Raw genomic sequence first — 25,220 nt, 5'->3', positions numbered from 1 at the left:
TGAAGCCATGATTCTGTCTTAGGCTACATCAGTTTGAAGCTCTTCAATTCTAATCCTTAGGAAACAGAAAGAAAACATAGAGGATCACCACAACATCACATATTAAAGCATGAAGTTCGAACACATGGCAATTGTCAGATTCAGCAAGCAGCTTTCTGATTAGCTGGTATAACCATATGAATGAAATGTGACCCTGTGTTTTTCATTTTTTTTAACACATAGAAACATTTTTGTTCCATAATTTGAGACTTTATATGTTGGTTCTGAGCCCTGCATTTCTAAACAGTTTGCAGCATATAGCCCATTTGTCCCGACCCTGCTTTCTCGAAAAGGCAATTAGCAGGTGGCGACAAAAAATGCAAACGTGAACATTGAATGGAAATAACTCCCAAGCCGCTGGCATGCTAAGCTGACACATCCTCAGCCGGCTTCACGCAGCACCGCTCCTGTGGGGTTTCCCCTATGAGCTCAGCAGCACTCCAGGGATACAGATGTGGTTGTGGTGAAGGTTTGGAGTGTATTGGTGTTCTGTGGCTCTGGTCTGAAATACTGCAATGTCCCTTTGTCATACAATCCCAACCAGTAAGTCAGACAGACAGACAGACAGGAGTCATGCCATTTTGATCTCTGTTGGAGGATGACAGATTGAGGGGGGTGAGAGTGGTGGAGGGGGAGAGAGAGAGAAAATGAGAGAGACTGAGGGAAAGAGATTGAGAGAGAGAGTGAGATAGTGATGGGGTGAGAGGGGTGAGAGGGGGAGAGAGTGAGGTAGAGTGAGAGAGAGAGAAGGAGCGAGAGAGACTGGGGGAGAGAGACAGGGAGAGGGTGTGTGAAAGAGCATGAGATAGCGAGGGGTGGAGGGGGAGAGAGTGAGATAGAGTGAGAGAGAGAGAGGGAGTGAGAGAGTGCAGTGAGAGAGGCTGGGGGGGAGACAGGGATCGAGAGAGAGAGTGAGATAGTGATGGGGTGAGAGGGGTGGAGGAGGAGAGAGTGAGATAGAGTGAGAGAGAGAGAGGGAGTGAGAGAGTGCAGTGAGAGAGGCTGGGGGGGAGACAGGGATCGAGAGAGAGAGTGAGATAGTGATGGGGTGAGAGGGGTGGAGGAGGAGAGAGTGAGATAGAGTGAGAGAGAGAGAGGGAGTGAGAGAGTGCAGTGAGAGAGGCTGGGGGGGAGACAGGGATCGAGAGAGAGAGTGAGATAGTGATGGGGTGAGAGGGGTGGAGGGGGAGAGAGTGAGATAGAGTGAGAGAGAGAGAGGGAGCGAGAGAGACTAGGAGAGAGAGTCAGGGAGAGGGTGTGTGAAAGAGAATGAGATAGTGTGGGTCGGATGGGGAGAGAGTGAGATAGAGTGAGAGAGAGGGAGCGAGAGAGTGAAGTGAGAGAGACTGGGGGGGAGACAGGGAGAGAGTGAGAGAGTGTGTGAGAGAGAGTGAGATAGTGAGGGTGAGAGGGTGGAGGGATTGAGAGAGAGAGAGAGAGAGAGAGAGAGAGAGAGAGAGAGAGAGAGAGAGAGAGAGAGAGAGAGTGAAGTGAAAGAGACTGGGGGAGAGAGACAGAGAGAGAGTGAGAGAGAGAGTGAGAGAGATTGAGATAGTGAGGGGTGAGAGGGGTTTTCTGTCTTTGTTGTTTTCTGTTTTAGGCACTCCTGGATAACACCTGTACGTTAATGGGCTGCCCCTGTACTTAGAAAAAAGCGCCTCATAAAACAAGCATTTACTACAACAGTGGGGAGGGAGAGAGAGAGAGAGAGAGAGAGAGAGAGAGAGAGAGAGAGAGAGAGAGAGAGAGAGAGAGAGAGAGAGAGAGAGAGAGCTAGAGAGCAATGTGCTTTTATTTTGAAAGGAAGAAATAACGTGTTGGTTTTGCGTAACTTGACGTGAGTAGAGGCAGCTTTGGGCAGCCTGTTACGCATTTGGCGACACACACGCGCACACACACACAGTGCGCACGACAGCGGCGTGGAGTGACTAAGCTTATTATGGACTTCCCTTCCTGACTTTTAGTAATTTTATGGTTGGATTGCAGCTGCGTGGCTCTTTGATGTCATTCAACGAGTGCGTCTTATAAAGTGTTTCCACTGTGCGGATAGAGCCGGGACGCGTCCTTGAAGCCCGGGAACGGACAGCCTGGAGGTGCGTGTGTATGTACTTGTGTCTACCGGTGTGTGTATGCATCCCTGAAATGAATGTTTACATTGTAATAAGTTTCTTCTCAGAGATAATGAGAGAGAGAGAGAGAGACGGGGACGCATGGGCATGTTTGTGCCAATGTGTGTGTGTGCGCGTCTGTAGCAGTGGAATGCTTTCACTTTCGTCAGGTGCGTGTGTGTTGTGCCACTGGCAGCTGGAGAAGGTTTGAATGGGCCCATTGGAGAAGTTTGGTCTCGGTTACTATTTTGGTTTAGCAGTTAATAGAGCCACCCTAAACATCGGTGATGTCAGATAAGGCGCGAGCTTCTTCATCCCAGTGAGGCCTGGACCAGCACAGCCAGAGTCAGACTGCAAACAGCCGGAACAATGACGGCTCAGGTTACACAGTTAAAGTGCGAAGGGTCGACGTAATTACAGGCTACTGGGAGACAGTATTCATATAAAGAAATACTAGATTCTATTAGTTTCTATTCATAGAAACCAAGTTCTGTATAGCGAATATGATAAAAGCTAAATAAGAAAGAGAACACACACGAACACAGCAAATGGGCTTCAACGTACTGTTACTCCAATTTTTAAATGGAACAAATTTGCTCAAATGTGCTGATTATCGATTACTATATTTTCTACTATAAGTAATATTGCATGTTTCTGACTGGGCAAATGATGGAATCTATGCATTTCAGGTTGTTACCCGTGCTTGGCCTATATTCAGCAGGAAACACATTCCACCTCTGTTACGGCAGAATTAGGCATTCTGCCCTCTGCCCTTTAGCCAGCTGCTGGTATAGGGTTTCAACCACCTACAGCTTACAGAGTCCCGCTGGCCTAAGGACACTGCCATACCAATTTACTGGAAACCGGGGGATTTTAGGATCAATGAGCTGAAGACAGACTGGACTTAAAGAGATGATGCAGTATCAGAAAGGGAACAGAGAGAAGAGGAGAGGAGAGGAGGGTAGAGGAGAAGAGAAGAGAGGAGAGGTGATTCAACCACTTGCAATGTTGATATATACTCTTTTGTGTGTTCCTGTATTCCTCCTCACTCCAGGGGATGTTTGAGGGTTTGTAGTCACGTTTGTGGGAAATGCTGAAGTTAGATATACGATGGATGGATATATGCTTAGAGTGATATTGTATACAGTAAGGTCCAGTTTGTGTTGTAGTACAGAGCAGCTGTAGTGGTACGTCTTTCCCCTCTTCAGCATGGATGTCTCTTCTTGGGTAAAACGCACCAGGAGACGAGGTAACTTGCCTCTATCAGGCTCTTCCCCGGCTTTTCTAGGTTTGAGGTGCTGTCGTCCTGTGGGGAGGTATGAGGCGCAAAGGAGCCGGGAGAATAAAAAAAAACAACTATGGTTTTCACAAAATTATGCATCAGCATTGCCACATTTGTGAAATAAGACTTTGATTAAACCCACACATCATCCAGCTGCATTGGTAAAACAAGGCTTACATTGAAATACAGTAGATTCGATTAGACTATGTCATAAAAATGTTTTTCATGATATTTCATAAAACAAACAAAAGTACTTGAGTGACTTTAATGGCAGATAGCATTGAAATTAATTAAGGTGTATCCAACCCAGTCTCTGATGGAGCCATTCAGTTCTTTTACTCAGATATCTCAATTTATCTCAGATTTTGGACTAAACACAGTGGCACGTCATTGCCATCCTCAGCATATACTGTATGTGTCAGTGAGCTGATATCATTAAAAGTCGTGCCAGTATAACTACAGCTCACACCTATCTTGCATTAATCTGAAATTTTTTTTTAACATCTTATCTAAAGGGCTGAAGTGTTTTGTAATGAATTATTTTGAGGCTTAATTACTGATCTTCTTGACAAGGTGTAGGTTGGGATCCGCCCATGGGTCACAACAGTGGAAAGGATCATCATTATTTATACCATCAAACAGTGGTTTCAATTCACTTCACCAGTAATTGCATTCGGGATAATAAACTTTCATCTTATCTTATCTTTTAAATTTAGTCGGTATGCCAAATGGCTTTGTTTCTTCCCAGAATGCTATGTGTCAAAACCAGGTCAGGTTTCCCTCACAACCTGAGGCTGCATTTCTAGGCCAAGTGAATACATGCAAGTTAATGTGTGTGTGTGTGTTTTGTGTTGTTGTTGTAGTAAATTCAGACGTGGTGTTGATTGGGATTTCTGTGCTGTGGCCTCGGTTGTACAGTGCCAAGAGTTTAGGGTCCTGATTTGAAACATGGTCCTTACCAACATAATTGTCTATGGCATTTCATTGTGGTTTTGCACAGCAGAACCAGATTGTTTTCATTGACTTTGATGTAAATGTGGTAAGAAACATAAGCCAGGGAGATCATGACTGAAATTGAGTCCAGTATTTCAAGTTTATTTCATAATATAAGTGCTGGATGGATCAGGTGGTTTTTGCTGTGAGTGCTCAGGATTTTGGGCAGAGTTGCTCAAGATCCCTGTTGCTTTCTGTTTTCATGTCCCTGGATCTTTTTAAGGAGCTCCCTGCAGTCACTGTTAAAGCCAGCTGGGGGAATCCCTGATTGATGAGATGTGGAATGTGGTTCAGGAATATTGCAAGGATGATAAAAGTTTACTGCCTCTTTGAGAACTCCCCTTTTCACCCCTCCTGGCACAGAGGGAATCTGCACTCTGTAGTGCACAATGCTGCTGTGATTGATTTGAATCTCTACTATTTTAGCGACACTTTCTCTTGTCTCTCCATTTTAATGACATGATAGCTAATCTTGCCATGTGGTCATCAGCCAAGAAATGGAAATGAGTCCAGGAAATGAGTCCAATGAGTCCAGCTCAGGATTGCTTTACAATCCTGGGCCGGATGAGCGGCCACCTCTGACGCCTCTGCATTATGTGTCATGGGCACCATGCGTGTTCGCCTGCATTTGACCAGAGAAATGGGGGACAGTGTTTCCAATGAGTTCATCATTTGTTTGACTGACATTTTGCTTCCAGTCACTTTTTCTTCATTCAATACAGAAATTTATTCGTAAGACCTGCATTTTATATATTATATAATATTGTTGCTCTGGTGCTGCAGTGAAGTGACTTAAAGTGAAACTCTAATCATCTTCTTCAATGAAAAAAATAATCACATTTTTATCAATTAATAATTTATTAATATTTTTTTGTATTCTATACTATAATAAAGTAAAACTTAATATTCCCATGTACAAAGCTGCACTTGTTTGCATTGTGTTATTGATCCCATTTGGCCGCCTGTGCAGTCGATCGTCTTTGAAAATACGAGAGGAAATGAATCACGTTATGTCCCAATCCACTGTCTGAGATAACTGAAACAGAGGACATTCCCCTCTGAAGGATGAGTCAAAAAGTGTGTTTGAGTTAGACAGTAGCAAGCACGAAATCACTGCTAGCAAATGCCAGTGAGGTAGTAAGGAAGCTGTGTGACTGCATAGCAGGCATTCATACCAGGCTCTTTCACTGGAGCGCTGCCAGGTTTGAAGTCGCTTTTTTTTCCTTTCAAACCCTCATTCGTGTTCTTTCACAATGAAATACTTCTTCCATTTTTGCACATATTTCTCTTTTCAAAAGAACATGTCGGTGCTTGTTAGGGAGCTTTGTACATGTCATCTTGCAATATGTGACAAAACACATTCCAATAGTGTGCAGGTAGAAACTGAAATTGGATTTTTGTGTCGTGTTTGAAAGAAAGCGACTTTGACTCCAAAGTTAATCTGCCTACTGCACACTGCTTGAACTCCACCTGTGTGCGTCTGTTTGTCCATCAGTCTGGATGACTATTCTAACAACGATTCTGTTTGTTTTCAGAAAGTCAACAGCCGAGCACAACAGAGGCACGAGAGGCCATAAAACCAGGATCAACCAGGATCTGTCGCTGCTGTCATCTTCCATAAACAGCGCAACAATGCTCTAAGGAGAGTCTTTGTGTATGTGTGTGCGTGTAAACATACTGTGCTCAATTCAAAGCACCGTGGAGCCAAGGACTGAACTATGGTCCAACTGTCTGCCTCAGTCTGCCTGCTGGGAGGCCTTATGGGTAAGAGACATACGATACATGATGTGATATGTGTGTGAAACTATGTCTGACAGTTAATACATCAGCATTGCCCTGTGTGTGACAGAGAGAGATAGAGAGTCACTCCCTCTTTCATCTTCCTTTCACACCTCGAACACCACATCATTTGTTTTTCTCCCTCACACATTGGAGTCATTTGTCACGCTATGATGCAAATCTTTGCAAATCCTGTTCCAGTCAAGTGACACTTTCCGGAATTACAACAGCATTTGTCTTCTTGCACATTTTTTTTTTTTTTTTTTGCGGCTCGTCTTGCGTCACAGTGTGAGTAGAGGTGCAGCAGGGGGCGTCTCCCCCCGTCCAGGGGCACATTGCAGTCTTGGTGTCTTGGTTAACACTGTTTATTGCCCATCTGCTCAACCATTGGCACCCAGCTAGTTCTCCACAAAATCACACCAACTCATTTTAATTTTGTCACCCTGATTTGTTTCTCTCCTATTACATTCTTAAGCCAGTCAGCGCATTTAGCTTGCACAGCAAAAGATGTACAGTACAGTGTAAATCAGATTATACCACTAATGCTGTTAAGATATGAGAGTGATCATTAACAACATCTGTCACCCACAATAACCAGCGATAGCCCAGGGTGGAAGGCTTTAGATTCATCTCTGAAGCTCTGACTGTGCAGTATGTCTAATCTGCAGGCTCTTAACATACCAGCCACCTTAACTTAAACCTTTCCTGAGGCATTTTCTGTGAGTAAAAATGTTCACTTGCATTTTATTCCATGTTGCAAAAGCTAGAGGACTGTTTTATTTTTTGGCCAGTTCAAAGGGATCTGCATTGGACAAATGGTGTGACCGGGATGAAAGTAGATTAAAGTTCTTGCAGCTACTACCTCAACCTTCATGGCCTGATATTGTTCTCCTCCTGCCCTCAGCTTCATGCTTCCCTGAACAAATGAGCAGTGTCATGTAATCCATGGGGATGAAGGTTGGTTCATGGTTCGCATTATAAAGTTGGCTCCCTTTACCTTTCAGAGTTGGACATCAAACTGTAGTGCCTTGACCGGTTTCTCAGCTCTCTGCTTTCACCCATGAAATCATTTGAATCTAAATAAAAGCTGCAGAAAGTGCATCTTGATATGAGTAACACTGTGTATTTCCACACTCTGCACGAACAAAAGCCCTCTACGACATCTGAATATGCTGTTGAAAGTGAAACTAAATGAGGCATTTAGTGAAAGACATCTTTGTTACACTGTTTAATGTGGAACCAGCCAATGATCCCGATCCACCGAGAACACAAAGTAATTCATCTGCAAAGCGATCAGCTGAAAGCTTGGTACAGCAACCTGCAAGTGCTCGAGTTCTATAAACGCTGATGATTTTCACATTCTCATGGACTGAAATATGCATCTGTGTTCGGAATGACTTAAAGCGGCGAGCAGTTCTTTTCAAATCTGACCCGTGCAAAGAATTGGCAGATGATCACACGCCTCAACAAAGAGCAGCAGGTCCAGTCACAGCATTAGGTGTATGCCTGGAAAAAGGTGCCCCACCCCTGTTTTAGTCAAGGAAACAAGCCCTTCTTGACATTAAACAATCCTCTGTTGCTTGTCAAGTAGTCACGAATACTCTTACAGGCTTCTAACAGGCCTTTTGGAGTGAGGTTGCTTGGCACAATTTGTCCTCAGGCTTTTTTCCACTTCTACAAAAAAGGTTGGCAGTCTAGATGCAAACGTGAAAGAAAAATCCTGAAGTGGAGAAAAGCAAATGCTGTTTCATTTTAAGAGTAAGGGTCATGGTTATTGTGAGGCATAAACTTACCATGCAGCCATATTCATATAAAACCCAGAAAGAAGTCAAGACAATTTGGTGTACCATGATAGCGACTGATCAATCACATTTTGTCGCTGAACGTTTTGTCTGTCAAAGGCTATTTCACAAATTTGAACATGGCTCTCAAATATTCCTCAAGGTGGATTTTCATTGCTGTGCTGTTTTGGTGCAGATATCATCCAGTAATCATCCTCTGGATTTACTGTATATATCTATACGTATTGAACAGTATGTCACAAGTACTGCATCATCTTATCTACACATTGGAGCTGGTTGCATGTTTCTTTCTCTGTACAACAATGGCATAAATGTGACCCCGTTTTAAGGATGTATTTTAAACCACCATATCCAGATTGATATGTGAATCTGTGCTAAAGATTTCCCTTCTTTTTGACTGGGAGCTTCAGAGATGTTTGCTGAAACGCTGTTGTGCTTGGAATGGTGAGGATGAGATGTAAACAATGATCTGTCCGTACCTTGTGCAGAAGGTCTTATGGCTTTGTGAGCACGATATTTCTTCATATTGACCTCGTTGAACAATGCACGCTGCCAGTCACTGTATTACAGGGTGCACAAATTCTTTCTCACTTGGGAAGAGATGACCACATTACATTTGATACTTGCGAACCCTAATGAAAGTTAAAAACACAAGAAGTGACAATGATTTTGGCAATGCAGACCAAACAAGGAGGGGATGCTTACCCTTCAAGTAGCACATGCACATGCACCAAAATAAGCAATAAGAAAAACAGTAAGTCACGTGATTTTTGTCACTTCCACCTACCTGCGAGTATTTCAAACACCAAGGCTCCAAGTCTGCCTTAGGTTACGGAGTGATTTGGATCTGACATTTTTATAATTTTTGTCCCAGACCAGACAAATTCAGTCTGGGAAAAATTGAATAAAAATTTAGAATTTTGCTAAAATTTTCACGATGCGTGTTACTTTGAAGGTAACACAGTGTTATACTATACAATCAGTTTTGAGCTCCTGACTGCTACAGTGGGAAAACCTGTTCGGCCAAGGAAACACTTCTGTGCTTTTGTGGCATAATCTGCTCCAGCACCCTGCTGTGGAACCATGGCTTACCATGGATAGAACACATTACACTTCAACACAAACTCATTAAATTGCTAAAAATTAAAAAGCAGTCAGTCAGGACAAATGCATGAATTCAATCTTACATGCGAGCACACTCACACAATCTCACTCACTCTCACACACACACACACACACACACACGCACGCACACACACCCGTCTGTCTACAAACATGCACAGGCAAGCAGGTACAGATATATGACGTCATTAAATGTTTCAGAGCTCTTGTCCCTGTAACTGGATTTGAGTGTACATGAAACCACTGTAGTTGTATTACTGGAACAGATTTCCACCGGAGATATAAATCATGTCACAAGTAAGGTGACGTTGTATGCAATGTCACTTAAAAAGGCTTTCTATGCCCACACAGCAACATTTGCAGACCCAGCGCCCAAGTCTTAAAAAATGTGAGCACCATCAGGAGAGACTTTGATGACAGGACAGACTCCAATGGCCTGGGATGCAAGGACATATTACAAAGACGCAAAAATAACAAAAAGTTTTTATTTTATTTTGCAATTTGTTTTTATTGAAGCAGATATTGTACATGACATTGTGCATGCAGGTGTAGGATATTTTGGAGATCATTTTTTTTATATAGAAAGAGGGGAAAGAGGAGAGAGAGAGATATAGAGAAGGGAGGAAGGGAGGAAAAAAAAGTTCTTAATGCAACTTGGCCCAGAGCACGATCATGGCCCAGGGAAGAGACTGATCCCAAACCAGGGACAGATTTCAAAGTGATTTCACTATAAATATTTAGGTAACATTTTTCCAAAGTAACACCAACCGACAGACATCTGTCAAACTGTTTCTCTGTCTGTCTGGTTAGGGCAGCCCTGGTCTGGATAAGGCTCCAGACTTGTCATGGTTAATTATGCTTGAGCAGTGGAAACATCTACTGAACCTAGTCAACTCTGCCTTTCTGTGCCTTTGTGTTTCATTTTACAGTGATGGATGATTTTGATACAACAAAATCTTCAGAGGATTGGACCTCATCTTAATACCATTGCAATAGAAAAGTAATGAAATGTACCGTATATAGTTACTACACATAAACTCAAAGTCAGAAGCCACGGCCGCTAGAGGTTGGGAGAACATACCACAGTAGTGTGGGTCCATGCCATTCTGAGTCCAGGATGGCATCAGTGATGTTGATGCAATGATCTCCTAGGGCAAATTTTTTTTTACAGGATGATGTCAAACAGCAATGTAGGCTACTACAAATTGCATCATAGGCTGTGGTAAAGAGAAGGAGAGAAGAGAGAAACAAGAAAAAAACAAAAGAAAACAAAGAGAGGACATCCCACCCAGAGACCCAACCCAACCGCGCAGTCTATACAACCCCGTCCTGGCCCACCTGGGATGTAAAATAAAATGAAAAGATAAAAAGGAACTGTTTGTAGATCTGTGAAGTAAGAGAGAAATGGTTGCCATCTCTGATAGAACTTATCAGTGTGGCCCCTCATAGTGTACTTTTCGAGTTTAAGAAAATATATTGTATCCTTCAGCCATTGCGAAGTAGAGGGAGGGGTGAGGGATTTCCAATACAGGAGCAGGCGGCGTCGAGCAAGCAGAGATGTGAACATGATCATTTCCTTTTGTGAGGTGTTAAATTGGCGTGAGTCACATGGGGTGCCGAAGATGGCAATATGAGAGGAGGGTTGAACTTCCATTCCCAATATGGTAGACAATGTGTTGAAGTAACTGGACCAGTAGTTGTGGAGCCTGGGGCAGAGAAAAAACATGTGGCTTAGGTCACAGTGAGGCTTTGAACATCTATTACATTTGTCGTCTACGTCTGTGTACTTTGCGGCCAATCTGGATGTAGAAAAATGGACCCAGTGTATGACCTTAAACTGGATGAGAGCTAGACGAGCACATGACGAGACAGTATGTAGATTGCGTATGAGCAGATGGAGTTCAAGCTCAGTCTCCCAGGCAGCCACTGTTTTAGAAATAGATAGGTCCCCGACGTCCAGAATACGGCAATAGATCTCAGAGATGGTCCCTCTTAGTGGTGTCTTAAACGTTAGCAGGTCTTCCCATATGAGTTGAGGGGGAGGGGAAGGGATGTTTTGGAAATTTCTGCAGGCAAATTGTCAGATTTGGAAAGACTTAAATAATTGGTTAGCAGGTAGTCTATATTGAGTTGACAGATTGGAGAAGCTATTAAAACTGCCGTCAGAGTACAGGTCAAGGAAACATAGTATGCCTTTGTGGTGCCATGCTGAGAAGGAAGAGAATGAAGACCAAGAATGAGGGGGGGGGGGGACCATGTGACTGGACCCAGGGGGGATGCGTTTACAAATTTAAAGTGTTTCATGAATTGGTACCAAATCATAAGAGTATTAAGAACAACAGGGTCTTTGGGGAACTGGGAGATCTTGGTTGGGAGAGAGGAGTAAATTAGGGCAGTGGCAGAGGAGGAGCAGGATTGGGCTTCCAGCCTGCACCAGGGTAGGCTAGGAGAATTCACCCAGTATGTGAGTCATTCTGAGAACTACTACTAAATCACTCTTAAGCCTGTTTTCAGCCAGGTTTCTCCAAATGGAATGTTGTGTTGAGTGATGACTTCCAGGAGGCATTTGTTGGACCTTCTCAGTTTCAGTTTCTCTCCTCAGAAATGAAGTGATGCTTGAAGATGAATGGTGAAATGCACTTGTGGTGGATTACTCAGTGTGGGATTTTAGGACAAAATACAATACTTACCAGGAATTGTTGCATTGAGCAGAAAAATGTTTGTAATTTTCATATCCAAACCACCGCTGGTATCAGATGGATTCAGACTCAGGAAGGGACAGTGAAAAATTGTGTAGATGCAAAACTCTCAGTTAGTCCAATAAGAGCAGTGACATTGTGAATGGAAAACTAGGGTTTAGCAGTGTTAGAGTGAACCCTGAACATTAAGAGACACCTTAAATTCTGTCTGAGCCACAATATGTGTTCATTTTTTTAAGTTGTGAACTTTCTTTGTTCCACTGATAATAGAGGCGATCTGGGTAGGGTCGACATTCTGGGTCATACATACATTCAAGGCAGTGCTGCTCCCAAATGCTGATTCTTTTAAATTCAGATACAATATGGTCAGCATTTATTTGGTTCTGTCATTCTGATGAAGAGGCCCAGTTCTGGGGCCTGACCAACTTATTGGCCCCAACAATAATATAATCGTTAAAACATCATAAAACAAAACAAAACACGATAATTCAATCTGTAGACCAAGAATTTTTTGGCCGGTTTTCACATCAAAGCTGTGATCTCTGACTATGTGGACAGTTGATTGGGAAAAGTGGAAGTCTCTTTTTCTCTTATATATGAAAATATAAGACTCTTTCAAGAGCCAATCAATAATTGTTCCATTAATGTGCAAATATGGCAACTATTTTCAGACATTTTCTCACCAAGGACCACAGCCACCCAGGACATGGACTGTTGACTCCTCTGCCATCTGTTAGACGCTACCTCATTCATTGTACATTCAAACTTTCGCCTTTCATGCAGCAAGTTGCACAAATCATACTTACTGTTATACTGTTAAAATATATTGAATTATCTAATGTTATGAGAAACATATACCTTTATTGGAATTGGTATTGTTGTTGTATGAAAATGAAACCTGTGCAGAGAAATCAAAGTAATATAAAAGTAGAGTATGCTACAAGGGCTACATAACAATCGAACTACATGAGGTATTATTCAAATCTCTGTGGTTCATTGACTGATGTCCTGGGTTGTGTGGGAATTCTCTCCGAAAATCTGGGAGCTGCACTGCCTTGAAATGTATTTTACTGTCACACCTAGAGGGAAGCATGGGAAAGCATGTCAAAGTTGGAACCATATTTCAGGTTTGTGATCATGGTTGTGTGTGTGTGTGTGTGTGTGTGTGTGTGTGTGTGTGTGTGTGTGTGTGTGTGTGTGTGTGTGTGTACAAAGGTGATTATTGATAGCCCGATGTGGCGCCACACTGTAACAAGGAAAATGAAAGATGCAAAAATGAGCTTTGATCTTTACTGCACATACATGTCACAATCCTTAACTGGGCTTTTAGTCTTATCAGTACAAACAGATGTTTTATTATTGCACATTTAAGTAGGTGTGTATACTGTTAGCATTATGAGGTGTTTCTGCCCCCAAGAAGAAGGAAATATAATTTTCTGTCCAATGATAATTCCTTTAGAATTGACCCTGACCTAAGCTCTTTTTTTATATTCAAAGCTAACTAAAATAGTTATTTAAATTCCTTAGATCTGTTTATCAAAGGGAATATTATCAACATCTAAACAAACCAATATTTATTGAATATGTTGCTGTTTGTGATCACCTGTTTGTGACAGGTCAACTACAACTCCAGCAACTCCTCTCTCTTTTTTCTCCCCCAGTGATTAAGATGATTTTACAATAGAATAATAAATAATTTTTCTCAGTAACAGTTGTTATCCTGTGGTGAATGACAGACTCTCACACAGACAGACAAATGGAAGGCCTGTCTATTTCTTAGCTGCAATAAATGCAATTAATCTTGCATTTGTGAAGGATAAAGTGGGCGTTTTTTGTTGATGTGTTATTTCAGATGTGATTGTGATGGCTGCTGTGATGTAATGTAAAATAATATAAGCGTGTTCAGTGTAAACAGTATGTTTGTAAATATTGCACATGTACTGTATATTGAGAATATTAAAGAAATGTGTAGTTTAAACATCAGTAATAATAAATGTGTGTGAATGTGTAGTATACTATGTGCAGTAATCTGTGTGTTGCACTAGGTCCTATGTTTTGCAATTTTAGTTCTGTGACACGCACGCACTCTGTATGTAATGTCGAAGCATGTGCAGTTAATGTGTCGCTGTGTTGCTCCTCATAGGCCTGTATCTGCTCATGCCTGTTCTGATGGCCCTGACACCACCCAGTATGTGTACAGCCCTCAAGACACTCAACAACAGCCTCAGTCACAGGCATCGCTACATGGTGAGAGCAAGGACGCACAAGCAGAAGGCAAAATGTAAACGCTATCAAGGCCTTTGCACTATATACTGCACAAACAGGTGTGAATTACCCCTGAGGGACAATCAAATACAGCGATGCGGCAGTTGGGGCAACTCGTGTCATTGCTTTGGTATGCAGCGACAAAAACATTGTAATGTATCAGGAAGCTTTGCTCTGCTATGGAAAACTGTTGGATTTCCAATTTTCATTTCAGGTAGAATTCATAGTTCATACCTCTTCCAAGGCAGAGTAGTCTTCCAGTCATGACTCTTGCTAAACCAAATTTCACTAATGTTGTCATAACGCCACTATCGAGTCCATTATGGTTTCATTTTGTGCCTCAGTAGTGAGTGCATTTGTCCACCAAGTTTAGTTGCAGGAGACGAATACCTCCATGAGATACAGCTCTTGATAAACGGTTAGGAATGTAAAAACACGGACAGGCGGCATTTTTTCACTTTTTGAGCTTTCCGGCTAACTGACAAATACCATGGAAACACAATAACCTTAGCAGAGCTAAAAGACAAGATCAAGTGTGATGTATTCCAGAGGTTAGTCTGAGATTTCCTGAATGAGTTACTTCCAACAAACAACAGAGCTCTTTTAACTAATGCTTTTAAGTGGAGGAGTTGACGGTTGTAACAATGGTGATGACAGCTAGAAAGCATGTTTTTCTGCTAGTATCCAAAAAAAGGTTATACTTTTTTGTTGCACCAAAGTTTTAAGACACAATTCCACAGAACCCCAAAATGTGCATCAATTGTGAAAATTAAAATGAATCCCTAAAATTATATTATATGCCATTTGATTTCTTTATTCTTTGGTGTATTTATAGAACAAATCTGTGCAAAAAATGATCAATCGAACAATTTATCAATTATGACGTTTACTTTACAAAACAATTATCTAACAAATAATAAGTACATTAATCGATATCAAAACGAAATATTCAGTGTAGTTTATAGCTCTATTTCAGTCCCCGTAGATATTTAACAGCTTTGATAGCAGATCATTTGTAAAATGCGTGTTTTTACTTTGCTATCTCTCATTTTACAGAAACACAACTTCCCCCTAAACTACACAATCATGGTTCACTACGAGGAGGTCTATAAGCTGTCAAACATCGGTAAAATGGTAAAAGTTGCTACCTACCATTAAGATTTCATATATGCTTGAAATGCCTTATCACAGTTTGTGCCGCCTTGATTATAAACATCGAACAAAAAGTTTGGAAATTTATGTTTGGTAGATTATTTCTCTGTTGTAGCAATGCTTCTTGGCAATACATTTTATACCGTTGGAAAGCCTGTTTTCAAAGCAAATTTTTCATGAGCGCAACCCACATACTCAGCTGTGCTGCTCATTCCACAAATGCATGTTCCTTACAAATGGGGAACCATTTAAAAGGGAACTAAACAGGCTTTCCAACGGTATAAAATGTATTGCCAAGAAGCATTGTTACAACAGAGAAATAATCTACCAAACACAAATTTTCAAACTGTTTGTTCGATGTTTAGTAATTACTTCTCTCATCTCCTCTGTTGTTCTTCAAACCATCAGAGGCGTCAGGGCGTGGATGATCTGGTTTTGCAAAGGTTGTGGTTCCAGGTCAACCAAGGCGTCTTAAAAAAGGTCAGAAAACAACAAGCAAAATGTGTTGCTGTTTTATTCGTCTAATATTTTACAGATAATATTTACAGAGGAGGAGAAAGCCTAAAAGCCTTGTCATCTAAACATCAAGTTGAAATGATTGTTTTTGCTTTCTCATCCACACTTTGTTTGTTTCACAGTGACCATGTGCAACACATATGGCACCACATTTAGCTAAAAGCTTATTTTCACCTATGGGGTCTGGGCCTGGGTTGCCAGTGTGAAGCAGTTTGACACATAGTAAAATACTAGTACTAGTCGTAATTAGTACGATTTGTTCTCTTTGTCTCTTGCATTCTGCAACATTTTTAGTCCAGCTGGTAGTCAGTTTGCTTAGAGATAATTAAATGTTCAATCGCATTAAATAAATGTCTTACATATAAAACCTTCAACTAACCTCTTGATAAGGAACTTCAGAATGTTTATAATTAACTAAGAATCTCTGGAAATGACAGATCATTCGGGTTCTGCCAAAGAGACATCCTTCTCGTCCATTTACTGCCGAGCTGGAAAGACGCTTCAAGGACGTCGAGGGACTCTTTGTACAGTCGCACCCCTCGGAGGTAAGACATCTTCACACACTCCAGTGCCTCCTCAAGCAAATTCGCTAAGTGGATTTCCCCTCACCATTTAAGGATCAAAAGAAGCGTGTCAGGAAATGGTGGTCACATTGATCCTTTTATTCAATATTGAGAGCTGGAGATGGCTTTGGCATTGATCATCAGAGGACTGTCAGAGGGAGGGCTTGTAACGGGCCAAATGAGCTAAATTTAGTCTTAATGAATTCATTTACACAACACCAAGCATGGGAAGTTTACATTTACTGATGCGGTCCTGCAAACACACAGCATCTACAGCTCAGACCCAGAGGCTTTGTATTGTAAAACTATCTATCTATCTATCTATCTATCTATCTATCTATCTATCTATCTATCTATCTATCTATCTATCTATCTATCTATCTACCTACCTATCTATCTATCTATCTATCTATCTATCTATCTATCTATCTATCTATCTATCTATCTATCTATCTATCTATCTATCTATCTATCTATCTATCTATCTATCTATCTATCTACCTACCTATCTATCTACCTACCTATCTATCTATCTATCTATCTATCTATCTATCTATCTATCTTGCTGGGAGAGACAACATAAATGCCACTAAATTACACTAAATTGTTGTTGAATCGGTGTACAATTTGCACTTGTAATTCCTGAGCTCCTTTTGTCAGCTTGAATATTTTTTGTGTGACGCTATGGAGAATGGATCAGTTGAACCTGCTCAGAAACAGATGAGATTTAATTTCATTTAATTTGAAAAGGCTGTCCAAGACATTTCCCTTTAGTGCAGAGAGAGAGAGAGAGAGAGACAGAGAGAGAGAGAGAGAGAGAGAGAGAGAGTTGAGTTCATTCTGTTGTTTCCATAACAATCAGGCCTCATTGGTAAAGGTAGGAAACTCTTAAATTACTAGTCCTAGTATGCGAAAACAACTGAACACTCGCAACCAAGCTTGAACTGTGTTTGTGTGTGTGTGTGTGTGTGTGTATGTGTGTGTGTGTCAAGGCCCTCCAGCAGGAGCTTCCAGAAAAGGTTCAGGACAAGTGGGACCGATTAACAGAGGAGCCTGAGAGAGTGCCTCAGTCCAGCTGGCGATTTTCTACCCCTAAATCTCTGCTAGACAACTTCTGCCACACCATGTACTGCCTGTTCAGTGACTGCTTCACCGACACAGACACAGAGCATGACTGTGAGTACAACAGATGAAATGGGTCAAGAGCTCAACCCAGAACCAAAAGGTTGCCCTGTTGCAAAATGAGAAATTGTGACAGCGGATATCCGTGCTCTAGCTGTAATCACAGTTATCCTGTTACATCCTGGAGAACATATGTGCACGATTTCTCTAAACACAATGCCACAGGTGAATCAGCAGCTATGAAGTTTTAAATGGCTCCAAAATAAGCAATTCACACTCCTCATCATAACACTAGACACAGATGTTGAGCATTTACATAATGATAACAAATTCAACTTGAACACTGACAATGTTCTCCTGGCACAAGTTGGTACGTGTTTAACATGGCAGACTTGAAGTTTGTGTAATTTGTGTTGTGTCAAACTATTAGAGAAAAAATTGCATTGCTCCAAAATTGTGTTATGCACCGTTTACTTGTGCATTTTTTTCGAATACCGTTTGTTTTTCAATGTCAGGCTTCCGCCTGATATTCTCATGCTCCATTCGCAACAACGGAAGCTCATTTTGCTGCTCAAATGCAAACCTCTTAGCTGGAGCAGGTAACAGTGGCAACAGTGGAATGTTTGAAAATGTATTTTTGAACTCAAACTGCTTGTTTTCTGTATAGGGACAGTAACTATCTTCATTTGCCCATTGATATAGCAGCACTCAGTTGACCGTCTGGGTTGCTGTGTTTATTTCAGTAAACCCGGAATTCCCCTTCATCTGCTGTGTTTTTTCCGTTTACAGCAATCATTTTTATTTTGGACTCTCTAAAGACATAAAACTGTACTAGGTGGTTAATATTATCTTTATTTTTCATGTCCAAATGTTAGTCTACATCACAGCTATAGAATGTGTTAAGCAAGAATGAAGGCAGAGGAATAGAAATAAATAAGCCCACCTAGAAAATAAAAAAAAAGTATGTTGCTGTTGCCTGTTACTAATCGAGTTCAACCAGAGCATTCACCCCCGCTGCGTCTTAAATCTTGGATGACCTTGGTGCACAAGCAGGTGAAACTGGATACATTTCCAGCTGAAATAGTTTAAGGGAATAACAGGACAAACTGGACTATAACAGACCCTGGTTCGGCAAAAGCAGTTTATCACAGATTTGGTCACACTTCTTCATCATGTTCTGTCAAAGAATTTTGTGATTTTGAAAGTTTGCGTGGAACAATGTATATGTTGCATTTTTGGATATATGAAGCACATTTTATGGCATAAAGTATGTGGACACCTGACCACCACACCTACATGTTTGTTGTACATCCCATTCCAAAGCCATTTACCGGCCCCTTCATCAGGCTGTGTGGAGATGTGTGGAGATGCAGCCTCAAACAGACCGTGAACTCCATCTAAGGCTAAATACTAGCATGAGACCAATAGTCGACAAGTACCATAAGGGAAAATTGAGAAGAACTTTGGAGAGAGAGGGCAAGATGGCGAGTTACTGTTTGATGCAAAATGGTCCTTAATTCCTACTTCCACATACTTTTGGCCACACGGTGTATCGATCCATCTTTCTATCTCCACTTTCACACAAGTTTAATGTCAGTGAGAGGCCCTAACACCTGGAACACATGCATCTATCAAGAAAACAGCACTACAGCGTTTTCTCTCCTGTGCAAGATACTCATTTTAAAGTCAAAATTACTTTCCATCTGTTGCCATTTAAATGTTGTATATGGCCCAAACATTACAGCATATTTAATTAATGAATTAATTAGTACATTCATGATGCAACACAGGTTTCTTTAGATCATGATAACAATACTAGCATCATCGTGTAAAAAACCACGAAATGTACTTACAGGAGTCAATCTGTGTGTATTTTTCAGACTGTGGTGCTTCTCGTCGGAGGAAAGGCAGGAAGAAAGACTTGCAGCCTGAAAGCTGAGAAGAAGCCAGTGGGGTGAAGTTGTCCCTGTCGATACTTATTAAGGATTAGTATCATGAGCTCCTTTGATCCATAAATAAGGAGCTAAAGTGACAAGGCACGCTGAAACAAGAAACTTTGGTCCAGATTTGTGAACATTAATAAGTCTTTCCCAAATGTACAAACAAGATGTCTTGATTAAATGATGAAGACGAACCCTGGAGCTGCACCATCAGTAAAAACTGACTTTACCGTTACAGTACCCATGGTGAGTTCAAAGGCATACAAGCACTTTCTGGTAATAGCCTGTTACCTCTAAAATTACACAAAGCTGATACGGGAATAAAATCCAACTACTTTAATTTTCTAATTGTTTGTCAGTGGGAAAACCATAGGTGTTTTTAGCCCTGATGGCAGATCAGTTTGATGTGTAAGACCGAGGGTTCATTCCTTGTCAGAAAGGGGTTAACTTCACCTGGAGTGAGGACATCACTGTCTCTTTGCAATATCTCCTCTCATAAAGCCTGTGGTGTTTCCAGCGGACCTGCATGGTTCCCCTCAGAGACCAACAAGAAGCTTTATAAAAGACTTTGTGTTTGATTCTGATTATATTGAGAAAGTTCAATATTCATAACAGCTTCATCAATGAGCCACAAGAACAATGAACTGAACTTTGGACCTAAAATCGAGATGATAACTACTGTTTTTTTCTTCCCACTTATTTTGCTGCATGGATGCATTTCTAACCGACAGCCTGCTTTTAAAGCTGTTTTTGAGTTTCTTGCGCTATAGGATCAGATCGCCAACATTTAACCATCTTACTGTGAATTCAAAAATTGCTTTTTGGCCACTTGTTTTTTGTACTAGCCACTACATAAGCAGCTATGACACGCCATTGACGGCACATGAAGCCACAGTAAACTGGATCAGCTGCTCCCAAATTTCTCTGATTTTGAGCTGGTCCTTCTCGAGGTCCAACTTTTATTTTATACCAAATTTCAGTTTAAATCACATCTTTTATTTGAAAAGATTCTGGTTCCTTTTTAATGATTTTGTCCTTCAGCTGTATCAGGACTGGGCTACACTCCATCAATATGTGGAATAGCTGATATTAGGACATGAAGTGAGCGTATTAGTTGCCATACAGTATACAATAGTCAATAGACAATAGACAATGCTTTATTAATGTCCCTGCCTGTTTTTACATGCACACATATGCACCTACAAGCACACACACACACGCACACATACACACACATATACACACTGCTGCTATCATTTGCTTTTATATTAGATATACACTTTTAGTCAAAAAACACACAAATTAATATAAATAAGTAGTAACATAATAAGTCATATCATGGTATGAAGTTCACTGAAAAATATATTTCAGTATTTTATAATGTATATTTATAATTCATTGCTAGCTGTCAAGATATGCATTTTATGTGTTTCAAATGTATTTTATGATGAATGTGTTTTGTTAGCTGCAAATGCATTGGGAGAATCTCCAAGGACATTTACAACCTGCATTCCTAAAACGGTGATGTATTTTTCGTCGTGTCAGCGTTAGGGGTCAGATTATGTTGCCTGAATTTCAACTATGCGGCCATGGTCATACAGAACATGCAAAATTGTGCTGTCAGATGCAGATGAATAATGTCCTTTGAGGTGGTACATACATTACTGTTATTTGATGATGACCTGTTAGTGCAGCTCTGATTTAGCTCTTCTACAATATAACATATCTCATCTTATCATCATATTATCTGCCCAGTCACATTTTTGTTCCTTGTTGGAGCCCAATGCTTATTCTTTTTTGTCATTTATAATGAGGCATACTGGTGAAAGCTTCACTTTTCAGACATTTCAGTGGCCTAAATGAGGCAATCCAATGAGGCAATCATTTGGTTTTTCCAAAACTAGGATGAATCTGTTTCCCAAAAAATCAACACAATTTTTAAAATAAGCCTTTATGCTTTTTGACAAGTTTAATTAAATTCATTGTTTGATAGAAAGCTTGGATTTTATCCCTTTTTCTCCAGCAGAAAATATAAGGACTGACTTTATTGTCAAAATGTTTTTGAAATGATGCTTGCCCCATGGCTTAAGAAATGGAACATCTGGAAAAGTTAATGAAAGCATTATGTCATGGTCTAGGAACATAGATTTGACGGTTCATTTAATTGTTTGTTTTCACACTAACATTGCTGTGGCACTGCAAAATGTCTTTAAAGCTCTACCTTAAAGCACAATTATAACCACTCAGGTATCTTAAGCAAAGCTGACTCCACAAAAATTACTAGAAAATTAACCAATGTTATATTCAGCCACTTTACCTACCTTTCACTGTACTTTTCGACCACACAATAGATGATTAAAATGGCTCACCCCTCCAATAACATATCAACGCGCAGGATGGGCACCTACTCCCTAGTAGATTAGCAAGTATTTTAATACTGTATGTTGACTAACACTAGACAACAACTAGGTCTAAGTTAAAGGTTTCTGCTGGTTTGTTTACATCTCTGATAGGTCTAAACACAGGAATAAAACAGGCCTATGCTTTATCACTTTCACAATAAAAATAAATGAAAATTTCATCGATTAAGTTTCATTCATGCAGGCAAAGTACTTTTTTTAACATATTTTGCAACTTAATTTAAGGATGAACATGTCACTGCAGCTGAAAGGCTTAAGATGAGAAATGCAGTTGGCTATTTTTAGCTGTTGTCAATGGCTGAAGGGCTCCTACATGGCTGCCAGGGAGTGTGTTACATCATGTAGGTCTGTAGTGTATTATATGCAAATATAATGCCACAGATGAAATATATGTTTGATTGTTGATTTTTCATTATGCTCGGCTGAGTTCATTTTCATAAAATTTGCTTCATCTGTCCACATGCTATACCATGTGTGAGAGAGAGTGAGTGATATGTCGCTCTTCCCCAGATGAGGTGGACAACCAACATAGTCCAGTTGTGATTTCATCATCCATCAGCTTGATTCATGGTCAGCACATGAATACCACATTGTAAGTGACGCATAATAAAGCAAGTATGGTCACGCTAAACCCTTTAAAGGTTAACGATTAGCGGCTTCGCAAGGCACTCGGCTTGTGTAGGCAAGCAAAGGTTCCATAAAGATAAAGGATATCATTTATCGTGGGATAAATATACAGGATATACAATATTTTCTGCTCAGGCCAAATCTTGCGTGAAACAAGTTTTAGATTGTTTGCCTGTCAGCAATAAAAGCTGGGAAAGGATGCTGCAATAGTTGCTACCAGCTGTGATGGATCAGATGTTATAATACATGTAGTCATTGCTTCATTCTGTGACTTTAGCCTTATTTGAGGAAATTGTCTCATATTATTGAAATCTGTATTTGATATTTCCAATGATGATTTGAATATCAGATTTTGCAAACGCAAGTGAACTCGAATATAAGAAGTAATTTCATCCTATTTTATCAACATTTTGCATTTTTTTGTCAGTCTGATATTGATGAGATATACACACCAAATGTCCACAAATACGCCAAATAAACGATTAAGTGAGGCGACTAGTTTACAGCACGTTTGATATTTTTGTTTCTCTCACTCAATGGACAAGAGGCCTGTACTATGAAATGAGATTAAGGCATTAGGTTGCTAAATTCAAGGGTAAATCTCTGTTTTTATGTCATTAAGCTGCCTCACTTCTCAAGTCCGTTTGGAAAAACTCTTCACCGTTCATGCAGGATCCCATTGATGTATCTTTAAGGGGTCTCCCCATAAATGTGTGGCGAGGATATTTAGATAATGGCAAAATCGCTTGCCCTGCTGGGATGACACCTAAAACAATAATGAGAATAATGATAAGTCTAAGGTGTTGATCACATCCTCTCCAATCAACAAGATACTGTGATAACACTGAAGACAATGGGGTTTCAATTTTGTCAAACCAGTTTACTCAAACATGGCTGAGGTCTGTGGTGCTTTCTTCATAGTACATGCCCCTGGCCCACTTCCCGGAAACCCTGACTTGCTGGTTTAGTCAGTTTAAGGTGTAACACTCTCCTTCTTCTTTTCCTTTCCTTGGTTTTGGTTGCCATATAAATGTATCATTGTAGTTGGCATGTTTTCATGAATAATGGCCAAAAATTAAAGAAGAAAGCAGCAGCAAGTACATCTAACAACACGCTATTCAGTTACATCTCCAGTAATGTTAGAACATAACTGACCTGAGTTACTCCCTTGACTGCAGGAAGTATTTATGAATGCTTGTGTGTGAAAGTTACACTGTGAGTAAATTATCTCACTCCTAACTTCATTTACAGATGTCAAGTCTCACAAGCCGGGTTTTGTAAATGTGGATGTAATGGATTGAACTATCACATAACAGTCATTGACTCCTTAAGTTGGCTGGTTCATATATGCAAAAAAGCGCTATAATGTTGTAACAGCTGACATTGGCAATACTTTGTTTATTGCTATATATAAAGTAAATGTATTTCTATTCTCTTTTATCAATAATATGTTACTGTATGGTTATCTTTATAAGGGGAGCATTGTAAAGTGTATTTGAAGAACCCTTCTCATGAATATTAAGTTGTATTTTCCCAGCTCAACTGGCAACAACAGAGAGATAACTGCAAACACATGGATGGTTGTTGTCTGTGCAAAATTCAAAAACTGTTTTTTATACACAAGATAATGAATTTATTTATTTTTGAAAATGTATAATGCTACATGCCTGCTTTTACAAAGAATTAAATTAAATTGCTATTTTTATCAAATAAATCTGTGTCTGGAGTAGTTATTCTTAAAATGTGGAAATTAATTTATAAACTGACTTCTTTAAATATGTTCCCATGTCTTTCATACAGTTTTCCTCTATTGGTTTGGCTCTTTTCTTGAAACAGAAATTACATTCTCGAAACTCTAAGACCATTTGGCAAAACAGTCTTACAGTTCAGCACAACACCATAGCTCACTTGCAAAAGCTCATATCTCTCCCAAAACTGTTCACTCATGCTTCAAAACTAAATTCATTTCCCATCTAAATAGTCAGTGCCACCAAAATGCAAAGATCCTTCTCAATTGCTTTGGCTCATTTCTTGAAACAGACCAGACGTTCTCAACACTCTTGGTGCTTTTGCCAAAATAACCTGGATGGTTCAGCACAACACCATGGTTCACCTGAAAAAGCTCATATCTTTCCCAATACAGTTCACTCATGTGTCAAAACTAAATTCCTTTCTCATATGATTAGTCAGTGCCCCCAAAATGCATCGTCCCTTTGGCATTGTGTAAGCACTGCAAGTGCTTTTCCTTCCAAAACAAATAGGTAAGAGCATAACTAGTGCTAGAGTAAGAGTGCAATAAGTTAGGTACCTAGACAAATGAGAAAAAAAATACCAGCATAATATACTGTAATATAAACACATAAACAAAAAACATGAAAATTATATGTAGCCTACAGTGCAATAAATAAAGTCTTCCTCTGCCAACCGTGTGAGGTAGTCGTCCAATCCTAGACATAGAATTCAAAGGAGATCACTGTATTACCATTCGTAATGTATGCCTTATGTATTTCTTACAGAATGAGTTACTAATGTAATTGTATTTTTGTTTTTCTTACAGTAACTTTACCACAATTCTAATGCATCACTGCACAGTGACTGGAATACTACTGTAAACTATATCATCAATAATTCCATAGTTTATTTTCTCCAATATATTTCTTGTCATTTTTAGTATCATACTGTAACATCATATTGAGGTAAGATATTACTGTAGGCCTATAACACACACACACACACACACACACACACACACACACACACAGACTAAATGAATAGGTAAATGAGTAAATAC

General features: G+C 40.2%; 1 protein-coding gene across 2 annotated transcripts; it reads left to right on the top strand.

Moving 5' to 3' along the window:
- The first annotated feature begins 1,896 nt into the window (after positions 1–1,896).
- On the top strand, positions 1,897–21,716 carry il34 (interleukin 34). 2 transcript variants are annotated; one of them, XM_076142400.1, is made up of 8 exons: positions 1,897–2,132; positions 5,958–6,186; positions 13,968–14,071; positions 15,146–15,223; positions 15,650–15,721; positions 16,195–16,302; positions 17,313–17,496; positions 19,323–21,716. In XM_076142400.1, exons 2-8 carry the CDS (start codon positions 6,141–6,143, stop codon positions 19,379–19,381), a joined length of 651 nt encoding a protein of 216 aa, XP_075998515.1. In that variant the 5' UTR covers positions 1,897–2,132; positions 5,958–6,140; the 3' UTR covers positions 19,382–21,716. The 2 variants fall into 2 exon arrangements, with proteins under 2 accessions (XP_075998515.1, XP_075998514.1); XM_076142399.1 differs by having other exon boundaries at positions 15,146–15,229.
- The last annotated feature ends 3,504 nt before the right edge of the window (positions 21,717–25,220 follow it).

Source organism: Genypterus blacodes, unplaced genomic scaffold, assembly GCF_046128005.1.
Source record: "Genypterus blacodes isolate CSIRO-AG114 ecotype Tasmania unplaced genomic scaffold, CSIRO-AGI_Gbla_v1 ptg000021l_1, whole genome shotgun sequence".
NCBI classification, from domain to species: Eukaryota; Metazoa; Chordata; class Actinopteri; order Ophidiiformes; family Ophidiidae; genus Genypterus; species Genypterus blacodes.
This window is presented reverse-complemented; position numbering and strand designations above follow the sequence as displayed.

Bases quoted from the DNA above. Each gene is read 5' to 3' on its own strand.
- il34 (XM_076142399.1), top strand. From the start codon at position 6,141: ATGGTCCAACTGTCTGCCTCAGTCTGCCTGCTGGGAGGCCTTATGG. The intron at 6,187-13,967 runs GTAAGAGACATA...TGCTCCTCATAG, and splicing joins CCTGCTGGGAGGCCTTATGG to GCCTGTATCTGCTCATGCCT. The intron at 14,072-15,145 runs GTGAGAGCAAGG...CTCATTTTACAG, and splicing joins GTCACAGGCATCGCTACATG to AAACACAACTTCCCCCTAAA.